Source organism: Diadema setosum, chromosome 17, assembly GCF_964275005.1.
Source record: "Diadema setosum chromosome 17, eeDiaSeto1, whole genome shotgun sequence".
Taxonomy (NCBI): Eukaryota; Metazoa; Echinodermata; class Echinoidea; order Diadematoida; family Diadematidae; genus Diadema; species Diadema setosum.
The window spans coordinates 28,783,800-28,801,244 of record NC_092701.1 but is presented as its reverse complement, the minus strand read 5'-3'; the positions used below and the strand labels follow the sequence as shown (position 1 = coordinate 28,801,244).

The window sequence follows — 17,445 nt, the reverse complement described above, 5'->3', positions numbered from 1 at the left end:
TCTTCACCAGTATGTTTGTGTGTATTCTTTCGTTATTGTTTACACAGCGTGAACCGAAGTTATACATTCTTCTTTTTTTCTTTTCTTTTTTTTCCTTCCTTCAATGCATTCTCTCCGATTTCGGTCACGTTATTTGGTTACGTACAAAAGTTGGAATTGACAACGCAACGAAACAGAAAATATGAGAGGGAACGGTAGAAAGGTCAAAAATCAATATCATTTATCGACGATGTGGGTAATATGTCTGAATTGTTGTCTGTGTGCTATATTAGCGGGCTTTAGATCTGCGACAAGAACGCTAAGATGAAGGAGCCTCCCGGATTGGACAATGGAAACAGCTGTCTTGCGCATGTGCAGAACAACATTTTTGGCCTCATTAGCGTTGTCTTAGCGTTTGCGTCGCAGATCTAAAGCTCGCGGTGTTATCCCGGTAAACGGTGCTTTGAAGCACCGTTGCAGAACTCATGGAATGTACTTTTTTTTTTTTTTTTTTTGATTCACGTCATTTTCGACAATTTGTATGCGGAGTGTGTGTGTGTGTGTGTGTGTGTGTGTGTGTGTTGCTTTTTTTTTTTTTTTTATTTGGAACTTTTGACTGTGTAAAAAGTGTCAGGAGCGTCAGCCAGAATTATGAACGTAACATAGCATTGTCATTTCATTAAATGGGTTTGAAAATCTGTCATGTTATTGGTCGATTGCCATGAAAGTCAACTTCTGTAATACTGTATTTATGTCTGCATTCATCCATTCATTGAGCCAGCAGTAAAAGTCCTACCGAGAATTCTTCTGGTTAAAAAAAACACAAACAAAAGAAAAGTCAGTGAATTTGTACAATGGCAATGAGCCCATTGATTTCTTCCTGTAAAATTTTGCACTTTATGCGTAACTCAATTTGACTTGACACATGACGAGAGGTAAATGGGGTTACACCCGTTTAGTACGTTTGTGTTTCATCTTTAAAAATCTGTATTTTTTCTTAATGAAACACACTGATGCACGGGTGTAAATTGTGAATACTAGAAGGCGGATTTGGTTGCTACCTACCATAACCTTTGGAAACAGCCTTGAAGACAGCCCGGCTCTGCCTCCTGGGTTCAAATCATTCCAAATTACATTGTGCATCAAATTCTCACGGATCTTACTCAAGCCTGGATACATCACAATGTGCAGTGATTCATTGGCAATCTTGAACTGAATTGAGAATTGTTGTACTGTACATGGTCGCTGAAGAAGAATGGATGTTTCTATTAAAGCAAGCAAGCAACCATGGGACGGATGGCGTGGGACTCGGCCAATGAAGGTGAGGTGCATAATAGCCTTGGGGCACAACCGCTGTAGCCAGGGGACTTGAACCAGGGGCCTTATGATTGACAGCCAGTGGTCTTAACTGCTGAGCCACATCAATATCTTCTCAAATGACTTCAGTGTGATAAATTAATGTGAACAGTATACTAGCATTCACCATCAACATGACACACAGCACTCACCAAATCATGCAATCATGAAAACAAATTATACACTCAAACTCGCCCAAGTCGACCCCTCACAAGTCAAAGAATGTTGTGTACCCCCGATAGATATGAACATGAGTTAATTCCACAACTACTAAACTTACTCAATTAAGTAAATAATCAATTAATCACTTAAGTAATTAATCAATCAATTCATCAATTACAAATTCATGTATCAATCATTCATCAATTAAAAATTCATGTAAGTTCAAAGACTTTCTCCTGTCCCTGTGGAATTGACTGAAGCGAGGTCGACTACTAGTATAATAGTGGCAGATCCAGAGGGGCCCCCATCTAACTTTTTGTTAAAACAAAAGAAATAAACAGCAAAAAAAAAAAACGGGGGGGGGGGGGGGGGGCATGCGCCCCCTTAATTTTGTAAAGGGGCCTTCCCTTTACGGATTTCCTGGATCGGCCCCTGATTCAGATCCCAAATCACAGAGTACACTGTACCAAATCAATGCATATAATACTCATCCACACAACCAGTAGTTGCAGATGTGTCAATTTTATGCCACACAATGTCACATGGATACAATGATAGCTGGGCAAAGGAGGAGAGCACAGCAAAGATCTTGAATTATATATGCATAATTTTTATTTTGCCGTATAAAAAACCCCAAAAAACCCAGTACATTGGCAGAAAATAAATTGAGTTGCTCTTTACTCATACACCTCAATTTGCCATGATCAATGATTGTTCAAGTCTGTGGAAAAAAAAAAAGACTATGACAAAGCAGAGCTGCATCTTGTAAAAGAATATCATTTCCTTTTACACACATCACAATGAAGACGCAATGATGCCTTTAATAGCAAAACCTAATGTACACACCTCAAAATCTCATTATGTTACTTGGCCGAGGTACTTTCAAAATTGAATTCAGTGGTAAAAGAACTGAAAGTGGCACACTTTTGAAATCAAAGTTACGGTCACCCATGAGTAAAAATGATGTTCACATGCAACCGAGCTTAAGGCAATGATGACCATTACAACACAAAGAGTTTCAAGATTGCATAACACTCTGCCATGACAAGAGTATGTATTATGTTGATATAATTTCTTGTAATGTAGAGACAATCAAAATTCTGGCTCTTGTCTTCCATGTGAGCTGCCAAGGAAAAGTGGGTTTCCCCCCCCACTCCCCCCCCCCCCCAAAAAAAAAAAAAAATATGCCTCCAGCACCACTTCGTGGCAGAGGCATAAAAACCCCCAACATCAAATTCATGGACTGCTTCTTCAAGTGGTAACAAATGTGATTAATTACATCTTTTCGACACATGCTACAAATGGCAAGAGATGATTCAGGAATATCAAAGGCAGTAAAATTTCTGTCCATCTGAACAAAAAATTAAGTACAGTGAACACAGTTATAATTGAATATAGTTACAATGAAGCAAAAGTGCTGGTCCCAAAATTATTTACTACGTATATATATTTGTATACTTAATTTGTCTAGCTATATAACGGAATTTCGATTTCACAAAGGAAAGCTGTCAGTCCCGAGGATTTATTATAATAGGAGTTGCCTGTAAAGTTAAAAGGTCGACGGGAATCTATTCCACAATCAAATGTGTTGGGAAGCAATGCTGCAACACCTTCTTAACTTGAATGATTGTCTTTAAAAACTCCCTAGAAAATGCAGCCTACTTTGTGAAGTCTCCATGTGTGGATATACTATTTTTTCCTCTAGCATACATAAGGGCAGAGGCTTTAAAACATGTATTCTCATGATGAATATTTGGCCTTGAATCAATCAGTCCAGGCCCAAGGCAGAAGACCTCTCTCTTGCAAAGCATTCTGGGATATATACAGCAGGAGTACGCTTTACACAGATACAAAATGAAGAAAACGTCTACGATATGGCACACTTTAATAATGCATTTTATGTCTCAACATTTGGCAGCGTGATTCACTGTGACATACATATCAGGGATCACAGTGTGTTGGACAACTGTAGCTCCATGCATAAACATGCATATATTATAGACAAAACAATTTGTAACATGCATTTAATCTTAAAACAAATCTGTGAATTCATAGTGCAATTAAAGAACCATTAAAAAAAATATGTCATATAAAAATGTCCCTGATCTCATATACACCTTTATTACCTACTTTGTAGGAACACAAACATCTTTTGATCATTTTTTTTTTTTTTTTTTTAAGGAAGACCTGTAAATCTATGATGTCTTCATACAGGATATACATGATTCATGTAACTTTTTTTCGGTTACAATTGCCTGCTGACTCAAAGCGCAAATCAATCACTGACATATCAAATGAAAATACAGTTTGTATGTCTCAGGGATTTTTTCAAAACTGTGGGAATTCCCCTGCTAGCACTATGGAAATGAAGCAAATAATTTGCAGAATTTTGTTTTTTTCTTGCGCAGGAGCGGCATAGAATTTCCTGATCAAATTTTCCGGCAGTGACGGAAGAAAAGAAATATGCCAAAAAATAAAGACCTATTATTACTGACCTAAGTTTTACGTCAGCTGTGCAATCAGCAAATAGGCATAATACATGTGAAGATCTGCACTTTGCAGATATCGTAAGATGTGAAAAGTATGGAATATACTGGGGATATACTGGGTAAAACAAGAAAGAAATACTTTGCGATTGCAATTGCTTTAGGAGTTACATCCATGACAGGGTTAAAATTTGTAGAACAAATCATTATCTTACGAACACATACAGACATATTTCATACTTCATTTAGTACTGTATGTGTAACTCTCTCTCTCTCTCTGTACATGCTGCACAGCATTTAGAGCTTACAGCACAAGTAATATCACTGTAGAGAAACATGTTCTTTATCAATATTTCAGGATTATCCCCTTCATACATTCTTATATATGGTTTAAGCAAATACTGCTTATATATCCCAGGAAAAAAAAATGTAAAAAAAAAAGAAGCAGTGGAAATTACTTAGTAGGGGCAGTCAATGTCGCCCATCTCAATGTAAACGCTCTTGACCTGTGTGTAGTGATTGATGGTATCCAGGGCATTCTCGCGGCCAACGCCGGACTGCTTGTAGCCGCCGAATGGCAGGCCGAAGGGGTTGACGTTGTAGTTGTTGATCCAGCAATAGCCAGCCTGAAGCTTCGCAGCCATTCGATGGGCACGCTTGATGTCACTGTTGGAAGTGGTAGTTACGAATAAGTGCATTCAAATAAATGAAACCCTACAAATCTTCTCTGTCTAATGCTTATTTTCATTAGTGTGTACTGCTTGGGCAATTGTGTGACAAGACCCATGTACGACTGTGAAACAAACTGTGATCATGTACAGTACATACGATTGTGAAGCAGGAACAATTGGATATGAATATCCTATAAATCGAAATCAAGCAAATGATTTACAGTGAAAATATAATTGGCTACCCCATTTTGTCTACATGTATGTTGTCTGGCTAGCTCTCTGAAGAGGATCCTTAGCAACCACGTATTGACACCTCCCTGCCTCCTGCATATCATGAATATTCATGGTTGATTGTGATGCATATTCAGAGATGCAAATACACAGTGAAACTTGCCCGATAACACACCACTGGACAGACCTCAGTCGGTCTTGCAGGCTATGCATATCATAAATATTCATGACTTACTACGACAAATCTTTAGAGAACAAACTACTCAGAGAAACTCATCTTGTGAACACACTGCCGGGGTCTTGTTGGCCATGCATGATATAATAAATATTCATGACTGACTGTAATGCATATTCAGAGCTGCAAACACTCAGAGAAAATCACCTGGTGAACACACCACTAGCCAGGCTGCAGTACGTCTTGTTGGTCATGCATAATATCATGAATATTCATGACAGATGATGATGCACATTCAAAGCTACACACACACACACACACACACACACACAGAAACTCACCTGGGGGGCATTTCATGAAGCAGTTTGGTCGGATATTTTTCTGACGAACTGTTACAAGCTACTAAAATCCTTGCATCTGATTGGCTGAGAGCAAATTTGTCCGACAAAATGCTTCATGAAATGCTCCCCAGACACACTGCTAGCCAGACTGCAGTCAGTCTTGTTGGCCATGCCTAGTATCCTGAATATTCATGAAAGACTGTAATGCATATTCAGAGCTACAAATACACAGAGAAACTCACCTGGTGAACACACCACTGGCCAGACCATAGTCGGTCTTGTTGGCACGCTCGACGACCTCTTCTTCCGTGTCAAAGGGCATAATGCAGACGACGGGGCCAAAGACCTCCTCCCGGGCCACTTTCATGTGGTCCTCCACACTCAGCACGGTGGGACTGACGTAGAAGCCGCCTGCGCAGGCAGGGTCGGCCGGGGAGTGTTTGTCCCCACCACAGTGAACGGTGGCACCCTAATCGAGAATGGCAACAATACAGCACATGGGTGTAATCGATTACAAGATTTCAGGGAAAACTTGGGAGAGTTACTGTAGTTACCTGAAAACTACATTTTACATCCAAGCCCCTGCAAACATTCATCATATGAAGGACATTTCACCCTTTGTTTTATGATTTCCTTTTCAAAAATTCAGCAACAATAAACAATCTTCTAAAAAGCCATACACACTAGAATATTCAGACCATGCATTATGCAGTCAACCTCACCCAAGTCGGAAAATTTGTTACATCATAGACTAGACTCTACCTAGATTCTACCACAGATGGATATATACATGTGCTAATTCTAATGTGTAAATCAAAATTTACATATTAAGTTGAAGAGTTTTCTACAGTCCCTTTGGATTCAACATAGGCAAGATTGACTGTGATCTCAAATATTAAAATCGGCAGCTACAGTTTTTTTTTGCAGCATTCTGAAACACAGCTTTGTCACTATCAATATCCTCATCATCGTTTTTGTTGTTGTAATTTGGCAGACTCAAATGATCAATCAATCAACACCACAATAAAAATGCTCTATATAATAATAGATCTTAATCAGAGATGGGACAAAACCTCATCTTCGGTGCACCAGGGATAGCTGACTGGGTGTGGAGACAGCCATCTAGAGACCCCAGAGACTGCGGTGGTCCCCAGACCCATTTCACATCAGGCTTATTACCTCCTTCTTGGCACCATCGATGTACCCCATGACCCTCTTCAGCTGGATCTCATTGACCACCGCCCCCATCATGGTGTCCTCCTTGAGCGGGTCCCCGATCTTGATCGTCTTGGTCTTGCTGGTGAAGGCGTCCAGGAACTTGTCATGGATGTCCCGCTGGACGAAGACCCGGGTCCCATTGCAGCAGACCTGACAAGGGTGAATTTTATTTTGCTTATTTTCTTTTCAATTTTTTTTTAATTGATTGATTGATTTTTTTATTTTTTATTTTTTATATATTTATTTATTTATTTATTATTATTATTTATTTTTTTTTTGGGGGGGGGGGAACTGTGTGGTTATTTATGTAAAAATCATGCACAATTACATAGGACTGTGTGAAGAATTATCCACTGGAACATAACTTTGGTGCAGCCCATTGTCATGATAATCATTGAATAACAATACCATCATCATTGTCATGCATCATCATCATCATCATCATCACCATTATCATTACCATTTTCATCATCATCATCATCATCATTATTATTATCATTATCACTACCATCATTATCATCATCATAATCATGATTTCTTTCAGTGACATTCTTCTACACAGGCAATGACTGATGAAGAGAGGAAGGGAGTCTATTATTGTCATCATTATCATAATGATGATGATCATCATCATATTTCTTTCAAATCTGTAAATTTTGAGAGACATTCTTTTAGACAGACAATAACGGATGAAGAGAGAAGAAGGGAGTTTACCTGGCCCTGTGTCAGGAAGTTAGCCATCATTGCCCCCTTGACAGCGTTGTCCATGTCAGCATCGTTGAATATGATGAGTGGAGACTTGCCTCCAAGTTCCAGCGTCAAATTGGCAACACGGCCTGAACAGCTCTGCATGATCTGCAGTGGGCAGGGGGAAAACAAACAAAAGCTCATCATGCCGTTATAGTCTAGTATTACAGCACTCGCTGCATCATGTTGATTATGCGAACATGCATCACAAAACCAACAAAAAGTCAAACACCTTGATTTACATAGGACTCAAAAAAGGTGAAATGAGTCAACCAAGTCAATCTTGAGTTTTTCATATTTTCTTAAATAGCCACTCTTCTTCTACATTATTCCTACGTTTAGAATGATAAAATGAATGGGAAAGTGTGTCAGCAGTTTTTCTACAACCTTTTTAGTAAAATACAGTCAGACCTGTCTATAGCGGCCACCCAAGGGAGGCAAAAAGAGTGGCTGTTATAGACAGGTGGCTGTTATAGACAGATAATCCAACTTTTGTGTGCAGTGCCTACATGTATCATCATTTCATACAGTGTACATCAAAAAGTATATGTACATGCATATGCACACGTATGAACATGTGTGTTTCATGCATTGAACAATGCCGTTGTTCATCAAGTTGTAGCACAGGAGCATATGCAGTCAGGTGGCTGCTATACACAGATAGGCTTTTGTCTTGGGTGATTTTTCAGTGGCCACATATACAGCAGGTGGCCGCTAAGGCAGGTTTGACTGTCCTGAGATCAGGCATGTCTTAATGCCCCTTTTCATTTCTTGAATATCCTTTTCACACTTATCACTTTCAACCCTAAATAACTATTGAGAGATAATGCTACTGCTTTGAAAGCTGGCATTAATCATGGACAGAATGTGTTAATGGAGCATGCTCAATTTCAGCTGAACCTGATAATCCCTTCATTGATCCTTTCATTGTTGTTGCTCCAGTGGTTTACATCCTGTGTTTTGTCCCATTCATCACACAGCTAGCACAGTTTGGTAAAGATTAACCCTAATCAGGCTGGGCTTTTTTGGCTATGCTATATCTGGGGGGGGGGGGGCGGATTCCGCCCCCCCTTCCTTCAGATCTCGCCTATGGAACGCGTGATCACGCTGAAAATCAGCACACGCGACGCCCGTGACGTATATTATCAAAATGTATGTTTGCTTTCTCCGAAAAATTTTTCTTATATTTTATATTAATTAATTATTGTAATTTATGCATAAAATAAGTTTTGGGCTCTAAATCACTTATTAATGCTCTAATTAAGCTAATTTCCTTTTTAAAATGTTCCTTGTATCATTCTCCTGAGACATAGGATAAAAAAAAATCTGTATCGAAATTAATTTCTTATGTATTTGATTGTTTTTTGAATTTCTTATGTATTTCTTTGTTTTTCGACCTTTTGTTTTTGTTTGTTTTTTGGCCAAAATTTGTCACAGACATTTTTCGAAGCTCTATTATGCTAAAATAAATTAATTTCGTCCATTCTAAGTAAAGATATGAATTTTTATGTGAATTAATTGAAAAAACACAATTTGCATTGGACTTTTGGGGTTGATAAATTTTTTTCGAACGGGCGTCGCGTCAAAACGGTACGCGCGGGCGCAACAATTTTGGTCTCAAAAGTTGCGCGATACTTGACAGAAAAAAGTCATGAAACGTCGCGGCGGGAGCTTATCGCGCTGCGAAGATATTGCGCGAAACGTCGAAGGGGGGGGGGGCGGATTCCGCGCCCCCCCCCCCCCCCCCCCCCCCCCCCCCCCCCCCAGCCTGATTAGGGTTAAGTGCTTGAATGGACCTGTACTTCAGAGCCTCTTTTCTCACTGCACACTTTTCCAGAGTGTGTGCTTTCTTTCCAATATTTAGCTAGGTTGGCCTTAGGTAGGCCATTTGACACGAGTTAACTGGTATCATTCTAAAGCTTATAGTCTTCTCTTTTATAGTTTGCCCATAACTAAAAATCCATGTTTAGTGATTTTTTTTTGTTTTTTGTTATTTGTTTTTGTTTTTTTTTGTGTGATGCAGGGTCACATATGGGTAATTCCATGAGGTTGGGGCAGTGTCCATGTAGCATCCTGATATTTAAAAAATACATTTCAGCATAACTCAATATTAATTATGCTATACATTTATTGTTTGTAGGCTTTACATTTGCATTGAGGCTACACATTTTCCTGGAAATTTTGTGTCATCCAGACTCAATTTTGATGAAGTTATTAAACAATATGCATACTTGCCAACTCTACCGCTTTGGGTGGTAGACTACCGCTTTTTAGAGGTTTTGACCAGCTACCGATTTTCTCTTCTGATCTACCGATTTTGTAGCAAACCTACCATAAAATGAAATGTAAGTCATATTTTCCCTTCATGGTGCGTTGATTCCCTAAAATAAGCTAGTAATTAGAATACTAATAATAATTTCAAGGAACTCGTTCCTCAAAAACGTCGTATTCAGCCTTCTAATATGCACACATGTATGCACACTGCAGTGGCGCACTAGTCTCTATCATATCTACGTGCGTGCAAGACTTACTGTACACGTGTACGTGTAGCTAGAACCATGCGTAAATGTTTTGGTAGCTCACGTTCTGCAAGAGTGAATGCTACGAATGGAAACCCTCCCAAACACTGCAGAAGAGAGCAAAATCTGCCACGTACAGGAATCTCACAGCCAGGTCATCTGCTAATTAATTTAGATTTGGTGAGGGCAACATTATGTCTTATTCATCAAACTAGCTCCACTAGCTCCACAATAGAAAATAAACTATAAGGGGATAAATTATTTGCCAATATGTTTGATTACTTTTTCACATATGCTTAGCCTACAAAAATTATTTACCAATATATCTGATTTCATTTTTATATGCATAGTCTACAAAATAGTTAATAAATTTACATGAATTATATATTTTTTTATCAATACCAGGAACCCTTTAAAAAGGTTAAAAAGCATGCACCAAATCTCATATTTTGATATTGAAAAACAAAAAAGTCCACACCGTGGGAGGGGGGACACCCCCCTCCCCCCCACCCCCCCTCGCGCGCAAGCGCGCTCGGGCTTGGTCGCTTCGCTCCCTCGGCAAAATCTACCTCTTCAGGATTTCAAAATGTTGGCAAGTATGCAATATGTAACAGTGTCCTGTAGCATCATGACGTGTCCATGTAGCATCGTGATATTTTAAAATTTGGTCCTAAGAGACAAATTATGGCAATTAGCTTGACCAAAATTTGATGCAATATGCATATTTACAAGATATGAATGAGAAAGCTAAATATCTCAAATTTCCTGTACACAGTTTTAACTTTAAAAGAAAATTACAAAATGTATCACGATGCTATGTGGTGTCCTTTTTTGTGACATTTGGTGGACACCGCGTAGCATAGTGACACATTGTGTCATTTTCTTGTAAAAGTAAAACTGTGGAAAGTAAGTAAAACTATGGAAAGGAGAGTTAAGATATTTAGCTATCTGACTAATCTAGTAATTATGCATATTATATCAAATTTTGGTCAAGCTAATTGTATTAATTTGTCTTTTAGGACCAGATTTTAACTATCACGATGCTACATGGACACGTCACGATGCTACAGGACACCGTTACATATCGTTTTGATAACTTCATCAAAATTGAGTCTGAATGGCACAAAATTTCCAGGAAAATGTATGGTCTCAATACAAATGTAAAGCCTATGAACAATATATGTATAGCATAATTAGTATTGAGTTATGCTAAAATGTCACAATTTGTGCCCCAACTTCATGGAATTACCCATATGTAAATGTCAACATGACATCAATACATTCATGTACAGCTAGCCTCCATATTACAAAGCATCATGAAAAATAGAAGAGAAATGAATTCTGGAAAAATAGAACATGTTTGAGACTTGAACTCGCACTGTTCACATATGTACATTTTTTTTTTTTTTTCATCTTGATTTCACTTGACCATAGAAATCATAATGTTGAGGTCTTGGGGGGAAAAAAAATACTTCTTTTCTCTCTCTCTCAAGAAAATGTCATCAATAAATACAACAAAATATGACCTTTCAAAAGAACTTTTATGTCTCGTACTATTCAACAGATTTATGGGGAGTCTACTGACCTTCTTTCCTGTGGGAACACTCCCCGTGAAGGAGACCTTGGCCACGTCAGGATGCGAGGACAGGAACTCACCAGTCTGGCCCTGGCCCTGGACCACATTGAAGGCTCCCTTGGGTAGGCCACACTCTACGTTTTGAAAGGAAGGCAAAAAAGGTTTTGGTGCTATCATCAACAAAATTTACCTCTAGAAAAAAAAAAATATCAAAGGATACTGACTGCATTTTTAGTCCTCTCCTATATTTGGATACGCATATGACAGATGCTCTGAACATATTTCTTGCTTGTTACAGCAGTGTTTTCACTGGCTATTCAAAAGGAAAATCATGTTGCTAGTATCTTATACATGTGAAATAATGAACTCTCCAGTGTATTCCAAAAACAGTTCTAACTTACAAATCTCTAATACCACTGTCAGAAGATAAAATGAGACCTTGAAGTCTTGTATTCCTTGTTAACACACACTCCCAATGGGAATGGATCATCCACTCTAACCCTTCAAAACATATCTTGCACAGATGGGTGATAGAGTGATAGGTATTTTAGCAGCAGCACTTAATTGTGAAACCAGAAACATTCACAGCATGAAATTTTCATAAATCGGTGACTGGCAGTCAAGGCTTTATGCAGACAAAAACTTTTGCGTGTATATTACTTTCACGCATCTTTGCTCCTCGCAAATTTTGAGAAAATGTTTCATGCTCTCGAAATTTCTGGTTTTACAGTAACCCTGGGGGGCGCTTATAATTGAGAAAAGGTTAAAAGAGAAGACTGAGGCTGGGAGAGAAGATAAGATGAAAAAAGACAGAGAAAAGAAAATGAGTATGTCTTGCTCAGTGACTTTTGCTACCTACCGATGAATATCTCGGCCAGGATTGGAGCTGTGATCGGAGTGAAAGGGGATGGTTTGTACACCATGGTGTTCCCACAGGCCAGAGCTGGTGCCGCCTTCCAGCCGATGTTTGGGAGGGGGTAGTTCCACGCCCCTATGCCACCGCACACGCCCAGGGGCTCACGTCGGGTGTAACCAAAGGATCCGCCCGAACACGGCACATGTTCCCCTAAAACAAAGACGATGTGTACCCCACTGCATTAACAAAAACAGCTAAATTATGTCTATAGTGTATGGGTGAGTAACATCTACATCTTAGTTTCAACTGTTATACACCCTGCAAACATTTAAACATCTACAAATTGCTTTGGAATCTTACTGGTCTCGTTTTCTTCTCATTCAGCACCTCTTCTGGCACTCTTTGTTTCGCTGATTGACAAAGATTTCCTGAAACCAGCAGTCCACAAGTAAGGATTCCAAAATCCTACCACAGGTCCCTGTTGTATAGCAACCATCCATATGAGGGACTGTGGTTTTGTTTCACCTATGTGTGTGTGTGTGATTGTTTGTTTGTTTTTTGACTTCAAGTTAAATTTTGGGTGGGTCAAGTAAAAATCTCCTTCAATGTTCAGATTGACAGACAGACACTACATTGACAAAAGGCCATGAAATTTTGATGTGTCACACGTTTTCCTAGAATTGTGACACTATTCACCGTCACATGCGCAAATTAAACAAGATGTGGCAATATATGCATAGCAGCCTCACCCACAATGCCCGGAGCCAAGCCACCGAAATAGTCCAGGCACTCAACAATGTTTCTGATATCTTCTCTGGCCTCCCATATGGGCTTCCCATTGTTCCTGGTCTCCAAAATGGCTAACTCTTCCAGACGGTCCTTGGGTTACAACGAAAGGGAAAGAGGAAGATTGTGACGAAACAAAAATTGCAAGATCGTCGCCACATTTACTTGATACTCCCTTAAAGTACATGTCCTTGCAGATTCACAAAAATTGATCATTTCTTTTTATGTACTAAAGGGCTTTTCTGTCTTTCATGAGGGGAATTGCATGGAACAATGGCACTTACACAAGACAGACATACTGCACGAAGTGTGTCAGTGAATGCCCTTGAACAGTATTCCATGAAGTACTGTATATGCTGCAAATATTGGCTGTTTTAATTTTGATAATTTCATGAGTTTCGCAAAATTAACAATGCACAAAATACAAATTGTATTGCTTGCAGTAACACAGACACTGTATACTGTAATCTTAGATGGGAAATCTCTAACTGTTCAACTGAAGAGGAACATCAATTTATATTTCTCATTTTGTAACTGGTTATCAATCATGAATTCAAGTACAGTCAAACTGTACTCCAGTAGACCTAGCACAATTTGAAAAATAGGCTAAGTCACCGAAAAATTCTACCTCAAAAGGATATAAACATTTGTTCATTCTGTTGTGAAAGTCGAAACTCAAGTCAAGTCCAAAGATTTTCTCTGGACCCTTCGGATTCAACTTGGGAGAGGATTACTGTACTTGCTCATACTCAAGAAATATATGGCATATACTGTACTTTCCTTACACTGCTCTGTAAGTCAGTATTTGCTCTGTGGTAGATTTCATTGCATACATGTTCTGTTTTTGTTTTGTTTTTGTTTTTTTTTTAAAGAGAGAGAGAGAAAAAAAATTAGATTCTGACTCTTGGTCTTGCCTCATCCACTCACCTCCAGCTTTCTGGCAGTCTTCTGGAGGATGCGCCCTCGCTCCAGGGCTGGGACTTCCGACCATACCTTAAATGCCTTCAGGGCTGACTGCACCGCACGATCCACATCCTCTTTGCTACAGCTCTTGCACTCGCACAGAACTTTGCCTGTGAATAAAAGTGTTTCAATGCCATTCAAAATTTGCCTTTCTCTGAAATTCCATTCATCACACTGCATGGGAAATGACATGGGCATTGAATTATGATATGGAAGCAATAAATGCTTGAAAACAAGCAGCCGGACGAATAAATTAAGTTCCTTTCAAAGGACTAGAATTGAGGATAAAGTGTGTTGCCTAGAGACACAACCACTGCTGCCAGGGGGCTTGAACCATAGATCTCATGATTGATAGACCACGATCTTATCCACAGAGACACAACAGCTCTTCAATGAAAAGTCATTCTTAGTATGTTCTTCATCATGTCTTTTCTTCTTGCAACCATACTGATATCAAAACACTCAGAACAAAAGTGCTCAAAAAGACCATAATGCACAATGATGATTAACCCATTGAGGATGGACCGATTTTGCTAAAACACACATTTCCCACAGACACCTGCCCGAGTATACTCGGGACTCAGGACAAATTTCTCTCATTGAATATTCCCAACACAAAAGTGCCCATTCACAGTTAAAATCACTGGCTAAAATTTGTATCTTTATATATGTAATAATAACATGTCACACTGATTCATTCAAGGGAGAGATGGGGGGGGGGGGGGGTACATAAACATATTGTACTAAATTAATAAGTGATTTGACTGAAATGGCCATGACCGTAAGATACACAAGCCAATAACAGAACCCAAAGTGTAGCTCGAGGACCACAGTTATGTTACAATATCTATGATACCAGGCATACATTGCTAGAATCTATGTCATTGATATTTAGCCTATGAATGTAGATATATGCATGTGCAGTATGTGCAATTTGATTGTCAGTTGTTTTGATTTCCCCCTTCCTCCTACTCCGTCTCTCTCTCTACTCCTCCCCCTCCCCCTCCTCGTCCTCGTCGTCCTCCTCCTCCTCCCTCCTCCTCCTCCTCCTCTTCCTCCTCCTCCTACTCTTTCACAAAGATGCTCACCTGTGGCTGGCTCATAGACTTTGAAGTCTTGGGAGTCATCAGTGTTGGTGGGCAAAACCCTCTCCCCATCGATGAAATTCAGCGGCTTGGTGAACACAGAGTCTGCCATGTTGAAAGTTCTTTGGACACCTGCCTCAGTACCAGTATTAAATATCCAAGGAGACCGACAAAACTTGCTTTAACTCTGTCTCTGTAGATACCATTTCTATACCCTGCAATTTTCTGCATCAAATGTCTACGGAATTCAGGAATGCAAGCACTGAAAACGTTCATCCATCGAAGTTTGCAAAACTGTCACAAATGTAAATGATGATATATGTTGGTCTCTACTACATTTATATCTTTGTTAATTATCTTTGTTCACTCAAAGAAAAGTATCCCCCAAATTAAATCAAATTCAAATCTTAAAATGTTCAAAGCTTCTAAATTTAAACTGTTTTGCTTTTTTGGGCAAGCAATAAGTTTTGAAGCTACATTCTCAGTTTTTTCCTTTTTTAAGTTTAACCAATAACTTTAACGTTAAGCATGCTGATCGCAGTTAGCACCTGCTACGACAATGTGCCAACACTGCCATCGAAACCAGGCCAGGGCTGTAGCAAGTGATTCAAATTTATGAAATCTTAAGGAGCCTATATTTATGATATTCATATAAATTTAGGCCTTTAACTATTAGACAGCCTAGGCCTAATTCTACAGTTAAAAATTTGTCAAGCTAATTAAGATAACATCATACATCCAGCTAGCCCGACCAGACACTGTTACGCTACGCGAAAACAGCGTCTGACGAGCACGGCATGCAGCCTCGAAGTGAGGAACCTCAACACAACTACAAAACTTAGGAACATGTATACTTTTCTCCTTTTAAACAGAATACTTTACTCACGTTAAATGCATGTTTCTATTACAGAAGAATAGTTCGCCACACTGGGTCCATGGAGACCACTTGCGATAAGTCCGTGGAACAAATAAATGACACTTTCTGGCGCAATTCCTGACCGTCGGGCTTCGTCGTTGCAGGATTCAAAATGGCGCCTTGACTTATGCGCATGCGTGACCAGATGTGCTCCAGAGCGAGCGCGTGTGCGTTGAAAGTGTCGGACAAACCTTGGCGTCTGCTACACAATAACCGTGGTATGGAGCTCAATGTTCCTCGCCCGACCAGACGCCAGCCGCCGCCAAGCCCAGTACAGTTTATAGCTGTATACTAGTAACCGTGCGTACGCTGCTTGCGTGTAGCAGCACGGTCGACAGCGCGACCTTTTGAAAGGGCATTCACATCACGTGACCACCCGATATCTAAACTTGGCCTGGCGTGAAAGATTGTGTACGGTGTGGACATGCTGGATATGATGATCAATTTCGGTAAGTTTCATTACATACATTTGAATACTGATAGCATCAGATGTAGAGTAAATATTGAAGAGTATACTCGATGAGTTTGAGGTGACAAAAATGATCGTAAGTATCAAAAGTCAAAGCTATCGTGATACGATTACGTCGCTCTCCTAGTGGTTGGTGGTCGCGCTCGTACAGCCCTGTCGCGACGTACCATGTACAGCGACTGGGCTGTGTATAGTTAACATCCAGCTAGCCCGACCAGACGCTGTAAGTACGCTGTCGCAACATACCTACGTACAGCGACTGGGCTGTGTATAGTTAACATCCAGCATAAATATCAAAATTACTGTAAGTCAAATAAGTGATAACATCAGAACTTTAGACAAGAAAAGAATTCGGCAAAGTTACTAATAAATTTACTAGCGTAAGATAAAACGTTAGAGGTCTACATGTAATTTATATCTAACGTATAGACCTAGGTCCTAAATGTTATTTAAAAAAGACAGAAAACCTATAGGCCTAGAGTGTCTATAGCATCTAATTATGATTACTGACTAACCGTTAGAGTCTAGTAAAGGTCACAGAGACTGTTGTGAACAACGTGTAAAAGACAGATATAAGGTCGACTGTACTTTAATACACTGTTAGTGTTTACAATGGGGTATGCATACGGTATGAATCGATGTCGGTTTGAGCTGGATCCGATGGAATCACAGGGCAGGGAACTCTCTTTAGTTTAGATGAGGTAGGACCCCTAATTCGTTTCTACACAAGCCCTAAACCGCGGCGTAAGTTTACTTTATGTACTACTGACTGCACTGGCACACACGCACGACCAAGGGTCTACGAATACTTACGATGACGATGGTTGGTTGTTGGTTTAATACAAGGCAAGGGACTGCTGTAGTTATAATAGATGTGCCGTAGGATACTAGATAGGGATAGGATTCTAC

General features: G+C 39.6%; 1 protein-coding gene across 2 annotated transcripts; it reads right to left on the bottom strand.

The window, feature by feature from the left end:
- Positions 1-2,668: 2,668 nt before the first annotated feature.
- On the bottom strand, positions 2,669-17,425 carry LOC140240364 (4-trimethylaminobutyraldehyde dehydrogenase-like). Of its 2 annotated transcripts, none has more exons than XM_072320133.1 (10): positions 17,350-17,425; positions 15,155-15,445; positions 14,031-14,176; positions 13,067-13,196; positions 12,321-12,527; positions 11,471-11,595; positions 7,334-7,474; positions 6,581-6,769; positions 5,644-5,870; positions 2,669-4,649 (listed from the first exon to the last, which is right to left on the bottom strand). In XM_072320133.1, exons 2-10 carry the CDS (start codon positions 15,261-15,263, stop codon positions 4,442-4,444), a joined length of 1,482 nt encoding a protein of 493 aa, XP_072176234.1. In that variant the 5' UTR covers positions 15,264-15,445; positions 17,350-17,425; the 3' UTR covers positions 2,669-4,441. The 2 variants fall into 2 exon arrangements, with proteins under 2 accessions (XP_072176234.1, XP_072176235.1); XM_072320134.1 differs by having other exon boundaries at positions 15,155-15,283; positions 17,350-17,394.
- Positions 17,426-17,445: the final 20 nt, after the last annotated feature.